This window comes from Octopus bimaculoides, chromosome 8 (genome assembly GCF_046866305.1).
Source record: "Octopus bimaculoides isolate indiv1 chromosome 8, ASM4686630v1, whole genome shotgun sequence".
NCBI classification, from domain to species: Eukaryota; Metazoa; Mollusca; class Cephalopoda; order Octopoda; family Octopodidae; genus Octopus; species Octopus bimaculoides.
The window spans coordinates 78,312,057-78,336,267 of NC_142935.1; the positions used below are offsets into that span (position 1 = coordinate 78,312,057).

The 24,211-nt window shown below is 40.3% G+C and overlaps 1 protein-coding gene across 1 annotated transcript in view; it reads left to right on the forward strand.

Moving 5' to 3' along the window:
* LOC128248590 (DET1- and DDB1-associated protein 1-like) overlaps positions 1-24,211 on the forward strand; it is a 53,889-nt gene that overhangs the window by 16,586 nt on the left and 13,092 nt on the right. The window contains exon 3 of the mRNA XM_052970194.2: positions 23,841-23,892. Coding sequence (XP_052826154.1) covers positions 23,841-23,892 — 52 coding nt within the window. The remainder of the gene's footprint in view (positions 1-23,840; positions 23,893-24,211) is intronic.

Below are 24,211 nucleotides of genomic sequence, written 5' to 3' on the forward strand. Positions count from 1 at the left end.
TCTCTCCTACAACATCACTATTCTCTCTCCTACACTGTCTTGCAACACGAAATACCTCGAGTCTTTGGTCCTCACGGCGCAGAACATTGGCAAATCTTTTCTTATCTGCTTCCCCTCTGGCTAAATAAACCTGTCGCCTAGCTTCCTTTCTGGCAGATTGGTACAATTCCCTGCTACCACTGTTCTTCCAGTCCTTCCAAGCCTGTTTCTTTTGTCTAATAGCCCCGTCTACATCCTTGTTCCACCACCACGTTACTCTGGGTCGAGAGGGGACTTTACACCAGCCACAGATCTGGTCTGTGGCTCTCAACAGGTTGTCCCACAGAAATCTCCAATTGTCTTCCACGTTGTATGATGCTATATCCCCTTCTATTTCGTCAAATGCTTCAAGTAACTTGTCTCTAAGTCTCTGTCCATTTGCAGGGTCTTTAAGTTTCCATATCCTTCTCCTCCAAGCCGGTCTACTTCTGGGCACCCATATTGCCTTGATCTCGAAGTCGCTAACTACTAATCTGTGTTGGGGTGTACATTCTTCGCCAGGGAGGGTTTTGGCATTTATAAGCCTCCCTCTTTCTCTAGTTCTGGCGAGGATGTAGTCGATTTGGCTAGAGTGTCTGCCGGATTGGTAGGTGACTAGGTGACAGGCAGGTTTCCTGAAGTTGGTATTGCAAACCATAAGATCAGTTGCATCACAGAACTCCAGCAGTCTGGTTCCCTCCTCGTTGCGGGAACCGAAGCCATAGCCTCCATGTATGCCATGGAAGCCTCCAGTACGACGTCCGATATGACCATTGAAGTCACCAGCCACAAAGAGAAGGTCTCTGTCTCTTGTCGACGAGGTAGTTTGCAAGAGGGTGTCATAGAATTGGTCTTTCAGCCCATCCGGGAGCCCCGGTTGAGGGGCATAGGCTGAGATGACAGTAGCTAGCCTATGATGAAGCACTAGTCTAATCTTTAGTACTCTGTCACATACTCTAACTACCTCGATTACCTTATCAACCCATTTCTCTGCTAGAAGTATTCCTACGCCCCCGACTCCGTCAGTGTTCCCTGCCCAGAAAAACTTGTACCTGTGTTCTTTGCCTGTGAGGAACCTCGCAGAACCTCCTCTCCATCTTACTTCTTGGATGCAGCACAGATCTACGCGTCGCCGTTCAAGCATCTCAACAATCTCACCAGACCTACCTTTCAGCGTGCCGACGTTGAGAGTGCCAATCCTGACAGTGTGGGAGGAGTGGGCCCGTGTGACCCTGGGATGGGGGTAAGCAGTGTCGTGAACCTGAAAAGAAAGCTTGCATTTGACAGAGTTCATAGACAAAAACAATACCTACAACCTTCATATACCACCCAATCTTTATGCGCTATAAGGTCGATAAGAGGGGGGGGGTATAAGGTCACAGGCAGTGTTCGCGGAAGATGATCTAAAAAGACTTCCGGTACTGGTGGAGGGGGTGGGAGGGCGGGCGTACCGCGGGCTAATGGAGCTTCGTCGCGGGTTCTATTAGCATAGAGATTCCAATACGAAATTGTGGTGGAGTTGGAAAGCGAACTGGTTATATGTTTGGGTTCACGCGCGAGTCGAAGAGGAAATGGTGGAAGAAGTGGTGATTCAGAGAGAGAGAGAGAGAGATAGAATACAATAGGGAGGAAGAGAGAGAGGGAGAGGGAGAACCGGCAGCAGTACATCATGCTGGTCAAATTCGTTAGGTTTTTAGAAAAAAGTTGAAAGAAACACAGCAGTGTTTAAACGTGAGATTAAATGTTTAAATCGGTAACAGAAATGAGAGTTAAAAATCGTTATGTTTTAAAGGGGCTTAGAGACAAATTTCAGTCAGGTTTGGGCTAAGGAGCAAAACTTCGACAAGTAGAGGCGAAGACGATAGATCGCGTGAGATAGAGAGAAAAATACATAAATAATCATGAATTCAAGACATAAATGTATAGTTAGAGAAAACGAAGTGGGGTGGTGGAAGGGGAGCGCATCAGAAGGGATAATATATGAAAAATAGGAATGACTTAGCTATTGTTCATGTCTTGGTGAGCTTCGTCACGGGCTAATGGAGCTTCGTCACGGGCTAATGGAGCTTCGTCGTGGGTTCTATTAGCATAGAGATTCCAATACGAAATTGTGGTGAAGTTGGAAAGCTAGCTGGTAACAGAAATGAGTTAAAAATCGTAATTTTTAAAGGGGGTTAGAGACAAATTTCAGTCAGGTTTGGGCTAAGGAGCAAAACTTCGACAAGTAGAGGCGAAGACGTTAGATCGCGTGAGATAGAGAAAAAAATACATAAATAATCATGAATTCAAGACATAAATGTATAGTTAGAGAAAACGAAGTGGGGTGGTGGAAGGGGAGCGCATCAGAAGGGATAATATATGAAAAATAGGAATGACTTAGCTATTGTTCATGTCTTGGTGAGCTTCGTCGCGGGCTAATGGAGCTTCGTCATGGGTTCTATTAGCATAGAGATTCCAATATTATATATGCATGTATTTATATATATATATATATATATATATATATATATATATATGTATATATGTATATATATATGTGTGTGTGTGTATGTATGTATGTATATAGTCAACTGCTACAAAGGTAAAGGTGACGTTTTAGATACAAATAATTACAGAGGTATCAAACTGTTAGGTCAGTTAATGAAAGTCACGGAGAGGGTCATAGCCCAGCTACTTAGGGAGCGAATCAATTTAGATGAGATGTAGTTTGGGTTCATGCCTGGGAAAAGCACCACTGATGCTATATTTCTGGTAAGACAGCTTCAGGAGAAATACCTAGCCAAGGATAAACCTCTGTACCTGGCTTTCGTTGACATGGAGAAAGCCTTTGACAGGGTCCCCCAATCCCTCAACTCATGGTCAATGAGGAAACTAGGGATAGAAGAATGGTTAGTGAGAGCTGTGCGAGCCATGTACAGAGATGCTGTCAGTAAGGTGAGGGCTGGCAATGAGTACAGTGAAGAATTCCGGGTAGAAGTAGGGGTCCACCAAGGTTCTGTCCTCAGCCCCCTCCTATTTATCATAGTCCTCCAGGCTATAACAGGAATTCAAGACAGGATGCCCCTGGGAGCTCCTCTATGCTGATGAGCTTGCACTAATTGCTGAGTCACTATCAAAATTAGAGGAAAAGTTTCAGGTGTGGAAGCAAGGACTAGAATCGAAGAGCCTTAGAGTCAACCTAGCTAAAACCAAAGTCCTAATAAGTAGGAAGGCAGACAAAACACAAACCCCTTCAGGTAGATGGCCCTGCTCGATCTGTAGAAAAGGCGTAGGTAGAAACTTTATAAGATGCACCCAGTGCAAACTATGGACACATAAGAGGTGCAGCAATATCAAAGGAAGGTTAACTAGGAAGTTAGTTTTTGTATGCAGCAGATGTTCAGGAGCTATAAACACTGTAAATGTGCAGAAAACAACTTCTGCCACATTCCTGTGAGAAAAACTAGATGTAGTTGATAGCTTCTGCTATCTCGGTGACCAAGTTAGTAGTGGGGGAGAGTGCACTGAAAGTGTAGCTGCTAGAATAAGAATAGCCTGGGCAAAGTTCAGAGAGCTCTTACCTCTGCTGGTGACAAAGGGTCTCTCTCTCAGAGTAAAAGGCAGACTGTATGATGCATGTGTACGAACAGTCATGCTTCATGGCAGTGAAACATGGGCCGTGACTGCTGAAGATTTGCGTAGGCTCGCAAGGAATGAAGCCAGTATGCTCCGATGGATGTGTAATGTCAGTCTGCATACTAGACAGAGTTGAACCTAAGAAGCATCAGTTGTGGTGTGCAAGAGAGACGATTGCGCTGGTATGGTCATGTGGCGAGAATGGATGAGGATAACTGTGTGAAAAAGTGCCACATCCTAGCATTTGAGGGAAACTGTAGAAGTAGGCCCAAGAAGACCTGGCATGAGGTGGTGAAGCACGACCTTCAAACATTGGGCCTCACCGAGGCGATGACTTCTTAGCGAGACCTTTGGAAACATGCTGTGCGTGAGAAGATCTGGCAAGCCAAGTGAGACCTAAATCCAAGGCCTCTGCCAGGGGTGTAGCCAGCCTACTTATAAGTACCTTTCCTTCATTGGACATTAAACTCTGCTAGCAAAGACCTGTTGAGGCATGTGAAATCGAAATCGAACTAAATTCGATGACTGGCACCCATGCCAACATCGTCTCTTGCATTGGACACGAAACTCAGCTTGGGAAGACCTGTTGGGGCAAGCGAAAGCGAAATCGTGATGGCACCTGTGCCCAGCGTCGCCTTCCTGCAACTTGTGCCGGTGGCACGTGTAAAGGCATTCGAGCGAGATCGTTGCCAGTGCCGCCGGACTGGCTCCTGTGCAGGTGACACGTAAAAGCACCCACTACACTCTCAGAGTGGTAGGAAGGGCATCCAGCTGTAGAAACTCTGCCAAATCAGATTGGAGCCTGGTGTAGCCATCTGGTTCACCAGTCCTCAGTCAAATCGTCCAACCCATGCTAGCATGGAAAGCGGACGTTAAACAATATATATATGTGTGTGTGTGTATGTATATATATATATGTGTATATATATATATATGTGTATATATATATATATATATATGTATGTATATATATGTATGTATATATATGTAAGTATATGTATATATATATGTATGTATATATATATGTATGTATATATATGTATGTATATATATATGTATGTATATATATGTATGTGTATATATGTGTGTATATATATGTATCCTATCGATAAAAGGCAGATTTTTTGTGTGTGTGTTAATAATTCATACATTTAAACAATTCCAAATTTCTTGAATTGAAGAATCGGAATTAATATTCTAAATACAATAAGTTAGGTCACAGCGTCATTTTTTCAGTCAAAATAAATCCTAATTATGAATAAAATTCATGAAGGAACAGTTCGACCCAAAACTTTTCATTGTGAGAGAGCGTTTCAAGTTTTGGAGTGATATGCAACAGAAGCCAGGCGAAACTCTCCAGGAGCTGGCAGCACGTATACGTCAGGGTGCGGCTACCTGTGATTTTCCATCGATCACCAACCCACAGGATGAAGCTCTGAGACATCTGGGAAGGACTTGAAATCAATGTTACCAACTGGGGACTATTTGTGTCCCAGTGATAATAAAAAGGAGGTCTGCAATGAAATAAATTTACTCAACACTTTGCAAGTGAATCAGTGGAGGCAAAGATGCGTCTCATTTACTTGACAATTTATGCACCACATTTCAGAAATCACAATGTAAGTGTATCTGAAAGGATAGTCTTACAGTGTTGTACCGTTGAATTACAAATAATGCTCATCTGTTATGTTCGGGTGTCACTATAGCTTCCAATAGTACAACTGTATTCATCTTTGCTTAGGAAAAATGACTAAATTGTGGGTGTGAAGTAACTTCTAAGAAGAAGAAATTTTAGAAATATCACTTTATTTGTGTGTAATATGTATGGTTAATATTTTATAAAGATCCATTCAGTACTTTTGACGTAGTTTTGAATAAAAAAACTAATGATTAATGTGTGTGTTTGTATGCATGTGTATGTGTGTGTGTATGGGTGTATATATATATATAGATATCTGTATGCATGTATATATGTGTACATATTACATGTACATCTATATATATATATACATCTACACGTATGTATACATATACATGTATGCATATAGATCTTACAGCGTGATGTGCTGCTTGACTGGTCCCCCCTCTCTCTCTCTCTTTATATATATATATATATATATATATGATGATGATGATCTTTTCTCCCGCCATGCCTCTGTCTACCCCTCCATCCTCTCTAAATCAGTCCCTCTCTCTCTCTCTCTCTCTCTCTCTCTCTCGTAGTTTTTCCTTAAGGTTTTCAGGTTCTGGGTATATATAAATGAGAAATCCATTCTAAATTATCTCAATCTCTTCTCCGCTGACATACTACGATGAAGTCTCCAAGATGCAGATAAGATAGAGATTTTTATTTATTTACGGCCTCAAACATCTCATAACTTTCGCGCTTTAGTCTGCCCTCTATTATTTATCTTGTCTCTCTCCATGAAATTCAATTGAATTCAGTTTTTGTCTTAAATTCATACTTATTCATTTTCTAAGCTTCCTAAATTCATGCTACGTATATATTCTATTCACCTAGATTTCATTGCTCTTTTAAAAATTACGATTTATGCATTGTTGTCTCTCAAATATTTAAAATCTACGATTAAGAGGCCTATCTCCTCGCTGATGGTACACCCGCCCTCCCACCCCCTCCACCGGAAGTGCATTCCTCTTTCATCCTGTCATCTTCGGCTGTCTCCCGGAACCCATCTAGTGGCCTTGGCCATCCTCTCCCCAACCTTTGGGTAGCACATTAAGTTTGAGTAATGTTTGCAGGTTGTAGGTACTGTTTTGCTTATGAATTCTTCCAATTGCAAGTTTTCTTTTCAGGTACACAACACTGCTTCCCCCTTTCCCAGGCTACAGGCCCACACCCCCAACACCCATACTGTTAGGATTGGCACTCTCAACGTCGGCACGCTCAAAGGTAGATCTGATGAAATTGTTGAGATGCTTGAACGGAGACGCGTAGATATGTGCTGCATCCAGGAAGTAAGATGGAGAGGAGGTTCTGCGAGGTTCCTCACAGGCAAAGAACACAGGTACAAGATTTTCTGGGCAGGGAACACTGACGGGGTCGGGGGCGTAGGAATACTTCTAGCGGAGAAATGGGTGGATAAGGTAAACGAGGTCGTTAGAGTAAGTGACAGAGTACTTAAGATTAGACTAGTGCTTCATCATAGATTAGCTACTGTCATCTCAGCCTATGCACCTCAACCGGGGCTACCAGATGGTCTGAAAGACCAATTCTATGACACCCTCTTGCAAACTACCTCGTCGAAGAGTGACAGGGACCTTCTCTTTGTGGCTGGAGACTTCAATGGTCATGTCGGACGTCGTGCTGGAGGCTTCCATGGCATACATGGAGGCTATGGCTTCGGTTCCCGCAACGAGGAGGGAACCAGACTGCAACCGATCTTATGGTCTGCAATACCAACTTCAGGAAACCTGCCAGTCACCTAGTCACCTACCGCTCCGGCAGACACTCTAGCCAAGTCGACTACATCCTCGCCAGAAATAGGGAAAGAGGGCGGCTTATAAATGCCAAAACCTACCCTGGCGAAGAATGTACCCCACAACATAGATTAGTAGTTAGCGACTTTGGGATCAAGGCAAAATGGGTGCCCAGAATTAGACCGGCTTGCAGGAGAAGGGTGTGGAAGCTTAAAGACCCTGCAAATGGACAGAGACTTAGAGACAAGTTACTTGAAGCATTTAACGAAATAGAAGGGGATATAGCATCATACAACGTGGAAGACAATTGGAGATTTCTGCGGGACAACCTGTTGAAAGCCACCGACCAGATTTGTGGGTGGTGTAAGGTCCCCTCCCGACCCAGAGTAACGTGGTGGTGGAACAAGGAGGTAGACAGGGCTATTAGACAAAAGAAACAGGCTTGGAAGGACTGGAAGAACGGTGGTAGCAGGGAATTGTACCAATGTGCCAGAAGGGAGGCTAGGCGACAGGTTTATTTAGCCAGAGGGGAAGCAGATAAGAAAAGATTTGCCAATGTTCTGCGCCGTGAGGACCAAAGACTCAAGGTATTTCGTGTTGCAAGACAGTGTAGGAGAGAGAATAGTGATGTTGTAGGAGAGAAATGTGTTCGCATGGATGATGGTACGCTTGCACTAAATGAGGCTGCAAAGAAAGAGGTCTGGAGATGCCACTACGATAGATTGCTTAATAAAGAGAATGAATGGGAGATAGAGAGCCTGCCGTATGTCGACCCAATAGAGGGACCAGCTATCCGAGTTGATAGTACCAGGGTAGATAAAGCAATTAAGAGTATGAAGACCGGGAAAACCCCGGCCCATCAGGAATCACTGCAGAGATGCTCAAAATATCCGGCAGTGTTGGCTATAGCCTAGTCACCCGTATTACGAACCAGGTGATACACGAAGGAGTCATACCCAATGACTGGTGTAGCAGCATCATAGTCAACTGCTACAAAGGTAAAGGTGACGCTTTAGATACAAATAATTACAGAGGCATCAAGCTGTTAGATCAGGTTATGAAAGTTACAGAGAGGGTCATAGCCCAACTAATTAGGGAGCGAATCAATTTAGATGAGATACAGTTTGGGTTCGTGCCAGGTAAAAGCACTACTGATGCCTTATTTCTAGTGTGACAGCTGCAGGAGAAATACCTAGCTAAGGATAAACCTCTGTACCTGGCTTTCGTTGACATGGAGAAAGCCTTTGACAGGGTCCCCCGATCCCTTATCTGGTGGTCAATGAGGAAACTTGGGATAGAAGAATGGTTAGTGAGAGCTGTGCGAGCCATGTACAGAGATGCTGCCAGTAAGGTGAGGGTTGGAAATGAGTACAGTAATGAATTCCGGGTAGAGGTAGGGGTCCACCAAGGTTCCATCCTCAGCCACCTCTTATTTATCATAGTCCTCCAGGCAATCACAGAGGAGTTCAAGACAGGTTGCTCCTGGGAGCTCCTCTATGCTGATGACCTTGCCCTAATTGCGGAGTCACTATCAGAACTAGAGAAGTTCCAGGTGTGGAAGCAAGGTCTAGAATTGAAGGGCCTTAGAGTCAACCTAGCTAAAACCAAAATCCTAATAAGTAGGAAGGTAGATAAAACACAAACCCCTTCAGGTAGATGGCCCTGCTCAGTATGTAGAAAAGGAGTATGTAGTAACTCTATAAGATGTACCCGGTGCAAGCTATGGACACATAAGAGGTGCAGCAACATCAAAGGCAGGTTAACTAGCAAGTTAGTTTTTGTTTGTGGCAGATGTTCAGGTGCAATAAAGACTGTAAACAAACAGGAACAACTTCTATCTCATTCCAGGGTGAAAAACTAGAGGTAGTCGATAGCTTCCGCTATCTGGGCGACCAAGTTAGTAGTGGGGTGGGTGCGCTGAAAGTGTAGCTGCTAGAATAAGAATAGCCTGGGCAAAGTTTAGAGAGCTCTTACCCCTGCTGGCGACAAAGGGACTCTCACTCAGAGTAAAAGGCAGACTGTATGACGCATGCGTACGAACAGCTATGTTACATGGCAGTGAAACATGGGCTGTAACTGCTGAGGACATGCGTACGCTCGCAAGGAATGAAGCCAGTATGCTCCTTTGGATGTGTAATGTCAATGTGAATACCCGTCAGAGTGTAAGTATCTTGAGAGAAAAGCTGAACATTAGAAGCATCAGTTGTGGCGTGCAAGAGAGACGATTGCGCTGGTATGGACATGTGGTGAGAATGGAGGAGGATAGCTGCGTGAAAAAGTGCCACACCCTAACAGTTGAGGGAACCCGTGGAAGAGGTAGGCCCAGGAAGACCTGGGCTGAGGTGGTGAGGCAAGACCTTCGTACATTGGGCCTCACCGAGGCGATGACTACTGACCGAGACCTTTGGAAATGTGCTGTGCGTGAGAAGACCCGGCAAGCCAAGTAAGATCGTTGCCAGTGCCCCTGGACTGGCTCTTGTGCGGGTGGCACATGAGATGCACCATTTTGAGCGTGGCCGTTGCCAGTACCGCCTGACTGACTCCCGTAGGATTTTCGAGTGAGATCGTTGCCAGTGCCCCTGGACTGGCTTGTGAGGGTGGCACATAAAAGACACCATTTCGAGCGTGGCCGTTTTCGTGCGGGTGACACGTAAAAGCACCCACTACACTCTCTGAGTGGTTGGCGTTAGGAAGGGCATCCAGCTGTAGAAACTCTGCCAAATTAGATTGGAGCCTGGTGTTGCCATCCGGTTTCACCAGTCCTCAGTCAAATCGTCCAACCCATGCTAGCATGGAAAGCGGACGTTAAACGATGATGATGATGATGATATCTTTTTTTTGTCTCTTCTCTCATGGCTTGTCTACCTAGCTTTCATAATAATTTTTCTATCGTCTTGGCTCAACAGCCGTCACTGTTTGTTTTTACTGTCTTGTTCTCACTGTCCTGTTCTTGTTAATACTTTCACCCTCCGCAAAACATCCCAAATTTTATTTAATTTGCTTTGCGGGAAGGACTGTTTCAATGAAGTCGCGGAGTAGATGAAAGAGGGACAACTGATGAAGGGGTATCCTCTTTATGTTGCATGTCTCGTTTCTCTATTTGTTTTTTTCATTGTTCGAAAAATGTTCATTTTCTATGTTTTCGTTTCTCATTGTGTTTAACGTTTTTTGATGTCCTGTACTCGTATATGCATGTATGTATACGTATAGATGTAGGTATGTACATATATGTATAGATATATGCATATATTTATATATTATTTATATTAATATATGATCGAACGCCACGCAGCCTGTTCGATGTAAGTTTTATCTATATATATGTATATGTATGTATGTAGATAGATAGAAATAATACATTTCTAAATCTCTGAGAAATTTATGCAGTAGTGATGCAATAATGTAGTTATATGCTGTCAACTTAATGTGACAGTCCTATGAAGGGAATAATACTACTGCTATTTAGGAAGCAGCACCACTTCCGTTCGGCCTTGACACATTTCCTGTGTCCTTATGTTTACAAGGGGGAGACAAGCACCTCCACGTAGCTAAGCCTGCATCCAGAGACATGTTTCTGAGTCTTTGCTTGTCGTCAGTCTGTAGTAGCAATAACCTGCTAGTTGGAGATATCTGTGAAGCTCTTGTAAACATATAATAAGTCTAGTGAAACACATTCACTGATTTCAAAAATAGAAATAAAACATTTCTAAATCTCTCAGAGAGATTTATACAGTAGTGATGCGACAAAGTAGTTGTATGCTGTCAACTTAATGTGACAGTCCCATGAAGGGACTACTTTATCGCATCACTGCTGCATAAATCTCTCTGAATGTATTTCATTAGAAATATATGTTTACGAGAGCTTGACAGGCATCTCCAACTAGCAGGCCATTGCTACTCTAGATTGATGATGAGCAAAGACTCAGAAACATGTCTCTGGATGCAGGTTTAGCTAAGTGGAGGTGCTTGTCTCCCCTTGTAAACATAAGGCCACAGGAAATGTGTCAGGTCCGACAGGAAGCAGTGCAGCTTCCTAGGGCTAAATAGCAGTAGTATTATTAGTTTCATTGTGTATGTGTGTATATTATACATACGAATATTTATATCAGCATATTAACTTTCCGATAATTTGTTTAGCCTTTGTGTTATTTATATACACTCCATTTATATAGGTATATATGAATTTGTGAGTATGTATGTATGTATGTGTGTGTGCATATATGTGTACGTATATATATGAATGTATATGTATATGTATATATATGAATGTATATGTATATATATATATATATATATTCATGCCTAACTCATTTGTCGAACCGTAGCTAAGCGAAGACATTTTAAAACAATAGGTGACCAATTAGATGAGGGGACTGAACAGCAAAAATAACCCCTCCCCAGTACCAGCAAGATTCCAACTACTCCATAAACAGAAAAATAACGGAGTAACTCATCACAGGTTTATAAAAGTTTGGATATTATTGTTAAAATTCTCACGAACTAATTGTATAAATTCCTCCATTACAAACATAACTAATACGTACGTACAGCATAGGTTTCTGATGTAATATATATATATATATATATATATATATATATATACTAGCAGCTAAGCCTGGTTTCACCCGGTCAGAGAATGACATGAAGAGAGAAACGAAGACATAAAAAAGAGGAAGAAGTGGTGTTTGGGTGACGGATCTTGGTAGAAAAAAAAGAATGTCATGGTGAGTTAGTAAGGAGAGCAAAGCAAGACTGGACTTACGTGGGCTGCCAGGACGATGAAAAAATTGCGGAGTTGAAATTGGAGCAGTTGAAGTTGCCGTTGTTATCATTGGAGTGCCTCTTGGTAGACAACATTCTTTGTCCTTCTCTCGGGTGCACAAATAGAAAGACCATGGAGACAGCCAACGTACAGTTGTGCGTGTGAGAATACTTGCACTGATTGTCCCTGCGCCTTGTTGATTGTCATGGGAAAGCAGAGTTTGATGGGAAATTGTATCTGTTTAAACTTTTAGGTCGTATCGGAGTGGGTAGTTCTGTGGGTCCCCCCTTTTGTCAGATTTGTAATGGGCCGGCCAGTCTATCTCAGATACATGGGAAGCTGGATTAAATTTTTCATCAATACAGGGGAACCGAAATAAATTTTTTCAATGTCCAAGGGAAGCCAAATCGCGAAAAAGTTTGAGAAATGCTGATCTATAACGATGGTTTTTATTTAGGCACATCGTAAGAGTAATTATAATGAATTGCTTAATATAAAGAAAAGTATGTTTCTGCAAGCAAATACAGTTAGAAAAAATATTTACCATTTCAAGTCATCACTAAAAACAAAGCTCATCAATTTTGGAATGAAATATAATTTTATTCTTTTATTCAAAGTTGTAAATTTTGCCCAAGAAATAAAGCAAATAATCACCAAATGCATTGTTAAAAATCTGCAACTCGATAGCAAATATCTCCAAATTGATTAGAAATGCATAAATTTAATAATAACAATGTTTTTGAGATTACTGTTCAAATGACATGAGTGTTTTTGTTTCACTTTTGACACGTAATACTTAAATAGTGGACGAGATATGATGTTGCTGTAGGCTGGAAGTATGCAAGAAGTTAAAAAAATTTTTTGACTAAAACACAACCGGGACCCTAAGTAAGGCATGTGTAAAATTTGAATGAAATTGGTTGTGTAGTTCTGGAGTTTTAGGGATTCACACAGGCACACACACACACACACACACACACACACACACACACACACACACACACACATTCCCAATTTTATATATATAGATATATATATATATAGGTTTGTACATTTTGTTGGAAATATAACGATACGAACCAATGCACCAGTTCTCCATTCCAATTGCAACTAATGCGTATGTACCAAGGAACATGTCTGTATGGAAATGTTTATGTATACGTGTGTGTTTATGTATGTATGTGTGAGTGGGTATATATATATATGTGTGTGTCCTCATGTATAATAACAATAATAATTGACTCATTGGTGTGCATGTATGGACATTTGTGTATGTACATATATGTAGTTATGTATATTGTTTATTTATGCATATCTATGTATATGTTGAAGTATGCATATATATGTGAGTTTTTACGGTTTTTATATTTTTATATTTGAATATTTTAAATTAACCTTATGAACTTTATAAAATCTCTGAAGAGACCTAGAGAACCATCCATGTACCTCTGTTTCATTTATTAATTACTTCAGCCCACTGGAGTTATATAGATAGAATGAGGCATGTCACTTCTAGACTGACACAGCTGTAAGTCATTATCCCATTTTCTGTCACTATATGTCCTTTTAGTAAACAAATAAACAAGTAAACTGACACAATACAATGTCTGCAAGTTGATGAATACCACCTATTCCTTTCCATTTTCTTATTGCTACATAAATTAATTGAAAAATATCTTTTTACCTGCACCCATTTATTGCACTTTGTAATACAAAGAAAAAACACTAGTGTTATAATAATTGGGTATTCTTCTGGCAGTATATTGGATAGATATTATCACTTAGTGGGTTGGATTCACAACCGCTAACTTTCTTGGATTTATATATAGGTGTTTATATTTACATGTATATATGTATGCATGTATATATATATACATATATATATATATATATATATATATATATATATATTTACATGTATATGTATACATATATATCATCATCATCATCATCATCATCATTTAACGTCCGCTTTCCATGCTAGCATTGGTTGGACGATTTGACTGAGGACTGGTGAAACGGGATGGCAACACCAGCCTCCAATCTGATTTGGCAGAGTTTCTACAGCTGGATGCCCTTCCTAACGCCAACCACTCAGAGAGTGTAGTGGGTGCTTTTACAGTTAGAAAGCATTTTTTTTCCTTCATGATCTTTGACAACTATATCTGGTCTATTGGCCTTAATTTCTCTATCTGTGTGTATTGGCATATCCCAGAGTATGGTTGCTTTCTCGTTTTCTGTGACCTTTTCTGGCATGTGTTTATACCATCTTTTTTCTGTTGTTATTCCATAGTGTTGGCATAGCTTCCAGTGTATATAGGTCCCAGCCCTGTCGTGTCTGTGAATATATTCCTTCTTAGCCAGGACTGGGCAGCCAGAAATAATATGATTTATTGTTTCTTGTCTATCTCCACATATTCTGCAGTTACTTGTTATGTTTCTTTTCATTATATGTTTTTGGTAATTTCTGGTGGGAAGGCTTTGGTCTTGTGCAGCAATTAAAAATCCTTCAGTCTCTGCTTTGAGTCCTGAGCTTCTCAACCATTGCTGGGATTTTTCTCTGTCTATTTCTTTTGCGTTTAGTTTAGCCCAGTATTTACCATGTAGGGGCTTTTCTTGCCATCGTTTTATCATGGTCCATTGCAGCTCCAGTTTCAGTTTGGATTTCATTTGTTTTATAGCTTTTGTTGTTGTTGTTGTTGTTGTCGTCGTCGTCGCCCCCCCCCCCCCCCTCATATGCAAACTTAGTTATGGGATACTTAGAAGAAAAGCTCTATGAGGAAGTGGAAAAAACTTTTGACCAAGAATACAAACAACATATCATTAAGAAATGGAAACGCTTCCTGGATGATTGTTTCATTTTTGGGGAAAAATCGACTGAAGATCTAAATGTATTTAACAATATACTAAACGCACTTCACCCTTCCATCAAATTCTCAACAGAATCCAGTTGCAATGAACTACCATTCCTGGATATCCACATAAAAATACAAAACTGCACAGTCACAACAGACATATTTTACAAAAAAACCGATACACACCAATATTTAAACTTCTATTCTTGTCACCCATCACACATCAAAAGAAACATCCCATACAGCATGGCCAGACACATCTGTGCTATAGTAAGTGACCCTAAAACGCGTGAAACCAGGCTCAACGAACTGAAAGGCTTCCTTACTCTACAAAAATACCCCTTAGGCCTAATTAATGAAAGAATTAAAAGGGCGATGGAACTGAATATCACCCAACTACGGACACCAAAGGAAAAAGTTAATGAAAACACGATTCCGTTCATTAACACATACAGTCCTGGAATAACTAACATATTCCACGTCATAAAATCGAACCTGCCTATACTCCTTCAAAGCCCTAAGATGAAAACTCTGATTGAAAAAAAACACCTTACGGAATAGCAGACGCCAACCAAAAAACCTTAAAAAACACCTGACAAGGGCAGAATTCAGATCAGAGACTAAACCAAAATTCATAGTAAAAGAATGTGGTGATAGGATATGTGGAACGTGTAACAATACCAACAACTACAAATACATAGAAAGTGGTTCCCACATAAAATTCAAGAACGGATCTATTTTTAAAATAAATGCAGATATGAACTGCAAAACACAAAATCTCATATACTGCATCACCTGTCCAAACTGTAAAGAAAATTACATTGGCGAAACGAATAACTCACTTTGTCAACGTGCAAGAATTCACAGGCAACATATCCGCCAAGAAGAACTAAGAATGATTCCATTAAGTAAACATCTGGAAATATGCGGAGACGGAAAGTTCAAAATCTTTCCCTTTTATAAATGTACACGGGACAATCCACAATACCGAAAGGCAATGGAACTACTCTTCATAAAAAAATTTTCCCCAAAGTTAAATGTTTGAAAGAGAAAAAAGAAAAACAAGGAATACGTTTTGTATGTATATATATGTATATATGTTTGATATGATATATATAGTTATTTTTACTAAATTGATTTTACTAATTCAATTTTTCAAATTTACAAAGATTATACTAATATACTCTCATGCAGAACTACGCCTTACAAAAAATAAATAAATGAATGTATGACAGGAATATATTCTAAAAGGGACCCAAAGTCTATAAAAAGAAAGGACAAAGAATATAAAATGAAAGAACTAAAAGCAAAAGAAAAAACAGGAAGACATTTTTTGTTTTCTTTATATTTTCTATTCATTATTCTTTATTTTTTCTTTCTTCTTCCTTTCTTCTTTTCTTCCTCCTTCTTCTACTATCCCTAAAATCTGTCTCAAAACAATACAGTAGCCATCGGGTTTCACCAGTCCTCAGTCAAATCGTCCAACCCATGCTAGCATGGAAAGCGGACGTTAAACGATAATGATGATGATGATATATATGTGTGTGTGTGTATATATATGTATATATGTGTGTGTGTATGTATATATGTGTGTGTGTGTATATATATATATCAACATCATCATCGTTTGACGTCCGTTTTCCAAGCTAGCATAGGTTGCATGGTTTGACTTTCATCTGGAGAACCAGCGGCTGCACCAGGTTCCAATCTGATCTAGCAATGATTCTACAGCTGGATGCCCTTTGTAACGCCAACTACTCCCAGATTACTTTTTATGTTTCACCAGCAGAGGAGCCAGTTAGATGGGCCTGGCATTGATCACGTTCGGATAGTTCTTTTTTACATGCCACCAGCATGGGAGGTACTCGGGGTACTGGTATTAGCAACATCAGCATGGTGCTTTTTACGTGCCACCGGCACGGGAGCCAGTCAGAGGACACTGGCATCGACCACATTCAGATAATGCATTTTATGTGCCACCAGAACGGGAGCCAGTCAGGGTGCTCTGGCCACAACTACGATTTTGGTTTTATTTGACTCAACATGTCTTCTCAAGCATAACATATTGCCTGACATGCAACACTGGCATCAGCCATGGCTGCAATCTCACTTTAGTTGCCGGGTTTTCTGAATCACAGCATATCTCCAAAGGTCTCAGTCTCCTGTCATTGCCTCTGTGAGACTCAATGTTCGAAGGTCATGCTTCACCACCTCATCCCATGTCTTCCTGTGTCTACCTCTTCCACCGGTTGCTTCCACAGTTAGGGCCTGGCACCTCCTCACACAGCTGTCCTCATCCATATGTAACACATGACCGTACCAGCGCAGTCATCTCTCTTGCACACCACATCTGATGCATCTTATGTCCAACTTTTCTCTGAGGGCGCTTACACTCTGTTGTGTATGCACACTGACATTACACATCCAGTGGATCATACTAGCTTCATTTCTTTCAAGCCTACGCGTGTCCTCAGCACTCATGGCCCATGTTTCACTGCTGTGTAGCATGGCAGTTTGCACACCTACATCATATAGTCTACCTTTCATCCTGAGTGAGAGACCCTTAGTTGCCAGCTGAGGTAGGAGTTCCCTGAACTTTGTCCAAACTATTCTTATTCTAGCCACTACACTCTCAAAGCAACCACCCCCACTGCAGACTTGGTTGCCTAGATAGCAGAAGCTATCAACTACTTCTAGTTTTTCCCCCGGCATGTGATAGAATCTGTTTTGTATACATCTTCAGTGTTTATTACTGCTGTGCATCTGCCACACACAAAAACTATGTTCCTGGTTAACCTTCCTTTCATATTGCTGCACCTTTTATGTGTCCATAGCTTGCACTGGGTACATCATATGGAGTTTCTACCCATGCCTACATGTGTGTGTGTGTGTATATATGTGTGTGTGTGTGTGTGTGTGTGTGTGTGTATATATATATATATATATATATATATAGGCGTAGGAGTGGCTGTGTGGTAAGTAGCTTGCTTACCAACCACATGGTCTCGGGTTCAGTCCCACTGCGTGGCATCTTGGGTAAGTGTCTTCTACTATAGCCTCGGGCCGACCAATGCCTTCTGAGTGGATTTGGTAGATGGAAACTGAAAGAAGCCCGTCGTATATATGTATATATATATATATATATATGTATGTGTTTGTGTGTCCGTGTTTGTCCCCCCAACATCGCTTGACAACCGATGCTGGTGTGTTTATGTCCCCGTAACTTAGCGGTTCGGCAATAGAGACCGATAGAATAAGTACTAGGCTTGTAAAGAATAAGTCCTGGGGTCGATTTGCTCGACTAAAGGCGGTGCTCCAGCATGGCCACAGTCAAAAGACTGAAACAAGTAAAAGAGTAAAAAAGTATATATATATATATATATATATATATATATATATATATATATGTTTGTATGTATGTATATATGTGTATATTTTGGCCTGTCTCTAACCTCACATGTCAGCAAAATCATGGAATTCATTCTCAGGAGGAAGCTTATGAGTTGCACCCTGACTCCCAGCATGGCTTCTGCTCAAGAAGCTGCTGCCTTACACACCTCCTGCAGTATTATGACTGGGTGTTGAAACAACTAATGAATCGCTAATATTTGATTGTGATATATCTCAATTCTGAAAAGGCCTTTGATAAGGTTGATTACGAGATGATATCACACCTTATGGAGACTCAGCATTGTTGGAAAACTTGGTGACTGGTTACATGACTGCTCAAAAGACAAGCCAAGTTGTGGCAGCCAATGGGGAACCAATGGGGCCCTCATCAAAGAGACAATGATTGCGAGCAGAGTACCTCAGGGAACTATCTTGGGGACACTACTGTTTGTGGTGGCTTTTATGGGATGCCATCTAGCTTTGCCGATTACACAAAAGTAGTACAAGCAGTCAATGCTAATCTTCTCCAGAAAAACCAGGCTGCCATATATAAATGGGGTGAAAAAAAACAACATGCAGTTTAATGCAGGAAAATTGCAAGCTCTCCACTATCAGCCAACTTGCACTAATATGCTGCAATATGTGCTTGATCTGGGGATTGATGTGAATAGCAATGCCTTATTTCACATGCATATCAATAAGATGGTGGCAATGTGTAGGCAATTTGCTGGACGGATTCTGAGAGCTTTCAGCACAATGGACCAGGAAACTATGTTGATTCTGTTGGAGGATATTTTACCTCAGCCATTTGGATTACTGTTTTCACCTGTAGTCAACCTACAGTGTCAAACTGATGCAGTTCAGTATTGCTACATCAGGAAGATTATTTCAATAAAACAGCTGAACTACTGGAAGAGACTGAAAGAGTTATAACTCTACTCCCTAAAGTGAAGACAGGCAAGATAGGCAGTGATACACATATGGAAGATCCTGGAGAGGTTGACACCAAATTTTGGCATTGTAAGCTATACCTGCCCCCAAACTGGACGTCCCTGCACTGTTTCAAAGGTCCCAGCAATCCCATCTAGAGATAGACTTTTCTTGTTTCAGTCATTGAACTGTTGCCATGTTGGAGCACCTCCTTAAAATGTCTAGTTGAACAGGTTGATCCCAAAGTTAGGGGTGCATAAACAAACCAACATAGTTGTCAAGCAGTTGTGGGGTTCAGACATATACACATATATATTTAGATAAATTGATGTCATTTTATGTTGGCAGGATGTGTAAAAAGAACCCTTAAGTTAAGTTCTTATTTTCTTTCCTTAATATGTAATTTCAGTAGCTTTACTCTAACCCTCAGCCTTAGCAAATGGTGGTAGTTTGTGTTGTTTAGTTGTTGTATGTAGTGTAAAATAGTTTTTTGTTTACTATTTTATGGAGATTGCCATTTTACTTGATAACTGTTTAGATATTCTTGAAGTCTTCATTTAGCATTGGATGATTACAAATCACATTATTAGGACAGTTATAAGTTGTCATTTTATCCCCTTTTACTCACCACCTCCTCAATGATGGCTGTGCCCATTTATATATATTTGTGCTCATATCTAGATATGTTGTGCATATGTGTGAAACGCATGTGTAATATCCCTGTATATCTACATGTCTATGTAGGAAATGCATGTATGAATGTATGCTTGTGTGTTTATATATAGATGGCTATGGTACCATTGATGCTCTTGGCAGGAATGAGGGAAATGTGTAAATCATTGAAAAATAAATGTTTTCATAAGATATGTTGAAAGATTCATTATCTGGTCACAGGTGCTTAGAAAATATCTTTTCAGAAATTTAAACTAATATCACATATACCCCATCACTCTTCAGAAGTCTACTTCCACAGAGCTGCCATGTTCAATGTTGGCACAGTTAAAGGCTGGTCAAGTGAAATTGTTGAAATGTTGGAGTGCTGGCATGTAGATGTGTGCTGGATACAAGAGAGGAGTCTCTGCTAGACTCCTTGGACAGAAAGCAGAGTTGTATACTATTCTGGATAAGTAGCAGTGAAGGCGTGAGGATGTGTGTATAGAGATATGCTTAGCAGGAAAATGGGTAGATAAAGTAACTGAGGTAGTCAGAGTGTGTGATATGATTGTGATGCGAAGATTAGATTATACAACAGTAACATTTATCTCAGTATATGCCTCATAGGCTCGACTGGTGGATGAACTGAAAGATCTTCTATGAATCCCTTCTAAAGATTATCTCAATGATGGATGACTAAGACTTTATTATTGTAGCTTGTTATTTTAATGGACTTTTTGGGCAGTACTCCAATGGATTTCATGGTTATAAGGAGGGTATGGCTTGGTTCTAGAAATGAGGAAGAAACAAGGGTGCTGGAGTTTTGTGATGCTAATGACTTGTTGATCTGCCACACTAACTTCAGAAAATCTGAGTCACTTGATCACTTATGAATCTGGTGGACACAAAAGCCACATTAACTATGTTCTCACCAGAAAATAGGATAGGCAGATGCTGATGAATACAAACCACTGAGTATACTGAGTGCTTTTTTATGTGGCACCAACATCAGTGGGTTCACCAAGTAACTTGCAAGACAAAGACCCTTCAGTTGGGAGAGCTAGTGATATTGAGGGAGGTGGCTTTGTATCAGTTGAAAGGTTGAAGTAAAATGGAGGAATAGATAGGTGTCTTACTATAGAGGAGATACTTGGCTACGCTAGTAGGAAATGAAAAGAAAGGAAGAGAGAGAGAGTGGGATAAGTGTTGGAGGTGCAGTGGAACATACCCACAAAGTACAGTGTGGAGAATATAAATGGTACAGTGGGAATTGAGAGCTGTTTCGTGAGTGTGAGGGGAAATGCTTATAGAGAAATACATAGCTAAAGATAAACCTTTGTACTTGGCTTTCATTGATACGGAGAAAGCCTTTGACTGAGTCCTCCGATCCCTTATCTGGTGGTCAATGTGGAAACTACAGATAGATGAGTGGTTGGTGAGAGTTGTACAAACCGTGTACAGCTACACTATCAGTAAGGTGAGGGTTGGCAGTGAGTACAGCAAAGAATTCAGGGTACAAGTAAGGGTTCATCAAGGATTGGTGCTCAGCCCCCATTTGTTCATCATAGTCCTCCAAGCAATAACAGAGGATTTTAAGACAGGCTACCCCTGAGAGCTCCTCTATGCTGATGACCTTGTTTTTATAGTTGAATCACTACCAGAACTAGAAAAGTTTCAGGTATGGAAGTAAGGTCTAGAATCAAAGGGCCTTAGAGTTAACCTAGCAAAAACCGAAGTTTTAGTAAGTAGGAAGGCAGACAACCTACAAATCCCCTCAGGTAGATGGCCCTGCTCAATCTGTAGAAAGGTGTGAGTCGAAACTCCATAAAATGTACCCAGTGTAAGCTTTGAACACATAAGAAGTGCAGCCGTATCAGAGGAAGGTTAACAGCGAAAATAGCTTTTGTGTGTGGAAGATGCACAGGTACAATAAACACCATAAATGTACAGAAAATAGACTCTATCAACTGCCAGGTGGGTAAGCTCAAGGTAGTAGATAGCTTTTGTTATATAGGTGACCAAGTTAGTAGCGGAGGTGGATGCTACAAGAGCATAGCTATGAGAATAGGCTGGGCAAAGTTCAGAAAGCTCCTACCTCTACTGGCAACAAAGGGCCTCTCGGAGTGAAAGCAGATTGAATGCTGTCTGTGTTTGAACAGCTATCGTACACAGCAGTGAAACATGGGCTGTGAAAGTCAAGGAAATATGTAGGCTTGAAAGAAATGAAGCCAGTATGCTTTGCTGAATTTGTAGGTACATATAGCAAGGTTTGTTATCTGATTCCTTGGTGGCCTATGAGCACCTGAGATTCTTAACTTCAGGTCACACAGATTTCACTCTGCTACTGTGGAACAGACTAAATGATCAACAGGATACCAAGTCTCTTTTCCTTGTGTTCTTTTAGCTTACAAATGATGCCAACCCACTTTCAATTTAGCTGTCTTCCAACCTCTGGTGAATAGACTGCTTTTCTGTCTCAGCAAGACAGTTTTTCTGTTGATTTAACATCTTTATAGCTTTGTTGGATCTGCCAGGTCATACACCCTGCTGCCATCTTGTATTCATATATATGTTGTATACACATAATTGATATACTGTATACTCCTCATCAATATATTCATATAACCTATAATTTGTTGAAGATGAGCTCTAAACCAATGTCCAGATCCTACAAGACCATATTGTAAAGTTTTTATACAAATATAGTGCATATATACATATTAATATTGTTCAGTTATGGTTCATATGTATATATAGATAGTGGCCAGTGTAAATATACATACACCAAACCCTTCAACTATTGATTAATGGTTTTGTTAACTTTTAGTACAAATAAAGACTGAAATCTGATGTGTAATCCTAGTTTTCATAGATATAAATTTGTCATTCTTTCATCATTTCTGCTATTGATCTAGCCCCAAATATAAAATTTTCAGCAGGCCTTATCTGACTAGGTTGAGAAGAATATTTAATGTTAAATGTTCACTCCATCCACCTAAGTTTGTGGTCTAGAGACTTTATTCCAGATTGAGACCAGTAGAATTTTTGAAATACCCAGTGAAACTAAGTGAACCCTTCATCATTTTCATGAGCACTTTTCCATGCTTGCATGTGTCAGATTGAATTTGTTGGTGCAAATTTTCTATGGCTAGATACTCTTCTTGTCACCAACTCCCACCTGTTTTCAAGCAAGGTGATACTTCTCTATGTCCAGACATATTTTCATGGAAAACTGGAAATGAAGGACACTACTTGCATGACTGTGACACTTGTTTACAACTGTCATGATTTCAAGGCAAGAAGACAGTAACACACGCAGACATACATGACAGTCTTCTTTCAGTTTCCATCCATCTACCAAATGCACTCACAAAGTTCTGACCAGCCTGGGGCTCTAGTTGAAGACACTTGCTCAAGATGTTATTCAGTGGGATTGAACCTGGAACTATGTAATTAGGAAGCAAACTTATCAGTCATTCCTGTGTCTGTCTGTCTGTTTGTGCGTGCGCACGCATGCACTCTCTCTCTCTCTCTCTCTCTCTTATGGCTGTTCTTTTATAATTGTTTTGTCATTCATTTGAAGATGTTTTGTAAAAGTATGGCTTAGTTGATTTTTGAAAACTGCTTCAATTTTCAGTCATACTGTTGATTATTTGTTTATTTTTTTTATTAAAGGATGGAGGGAAAATTCCAATGAGAATAATGGAAGAAAGGAATTATTCTTAGCTGGAAGTTTAGGACACTGTTAAAGATAGCCAGAGGGTCAACTTGTGTTAAACCTTGATGATTTGGTGTCTATAAATTGAGATGTGCCTTTATAACAAGAATTTGGATTAGCTGGACAAGATAATCACAGTTGAACTGATTGAAGGCATACTGTATTTTTAGGTATCAATCCTAATCCCATTCCTCACCCTTCCAACATGTTTAATCTTTATTATGTTGAAATTCTTTCCATGTAACAGCTCCACCCCAATGCCATTAATTTCTATGTTGACATCAATGAAACATCAAACCAGGTTTCACTCCAGTGTAAACCTTCCATTGAACACTTTACTTAATCATTTTCCTAACCTAGAAATATATTCCATTGTTGATTAATTAATATCCTCCATTGTTGGTTAATTAATATCATTCAATTAGTGACTAATTTTATATTCTCTATGCTTTCTTCACAGGTACGGCGGCCTGCTGTTTATATTTCAACCAAAGACCATCCATATGAACAAGGTATTATTATAGTGTGTTATGTGTGTAAGGAAAGAAAGAAAAAGTGACTGATTTTTGTTAAGGAATATTTCCACAAGCTATACCAGTAGTTCCCAATCTGGAGTCCACAGACTCTTGATGGTCTGTCAGCTAAATTCAAAATTTCATATATACATATATATATGTGTGTGTGTGTGTGTATATACAGGGAGAATTCACAAAAATAAAACAGATGTATTAGTGTAATGCACAGGAAGTGAAAAATCTTTAACGTTTCGAGCCTACGCTCTTCCACAGAAAGGAACACACAAAGAAACAAGGAGAGAAAAAAAGAATGTGT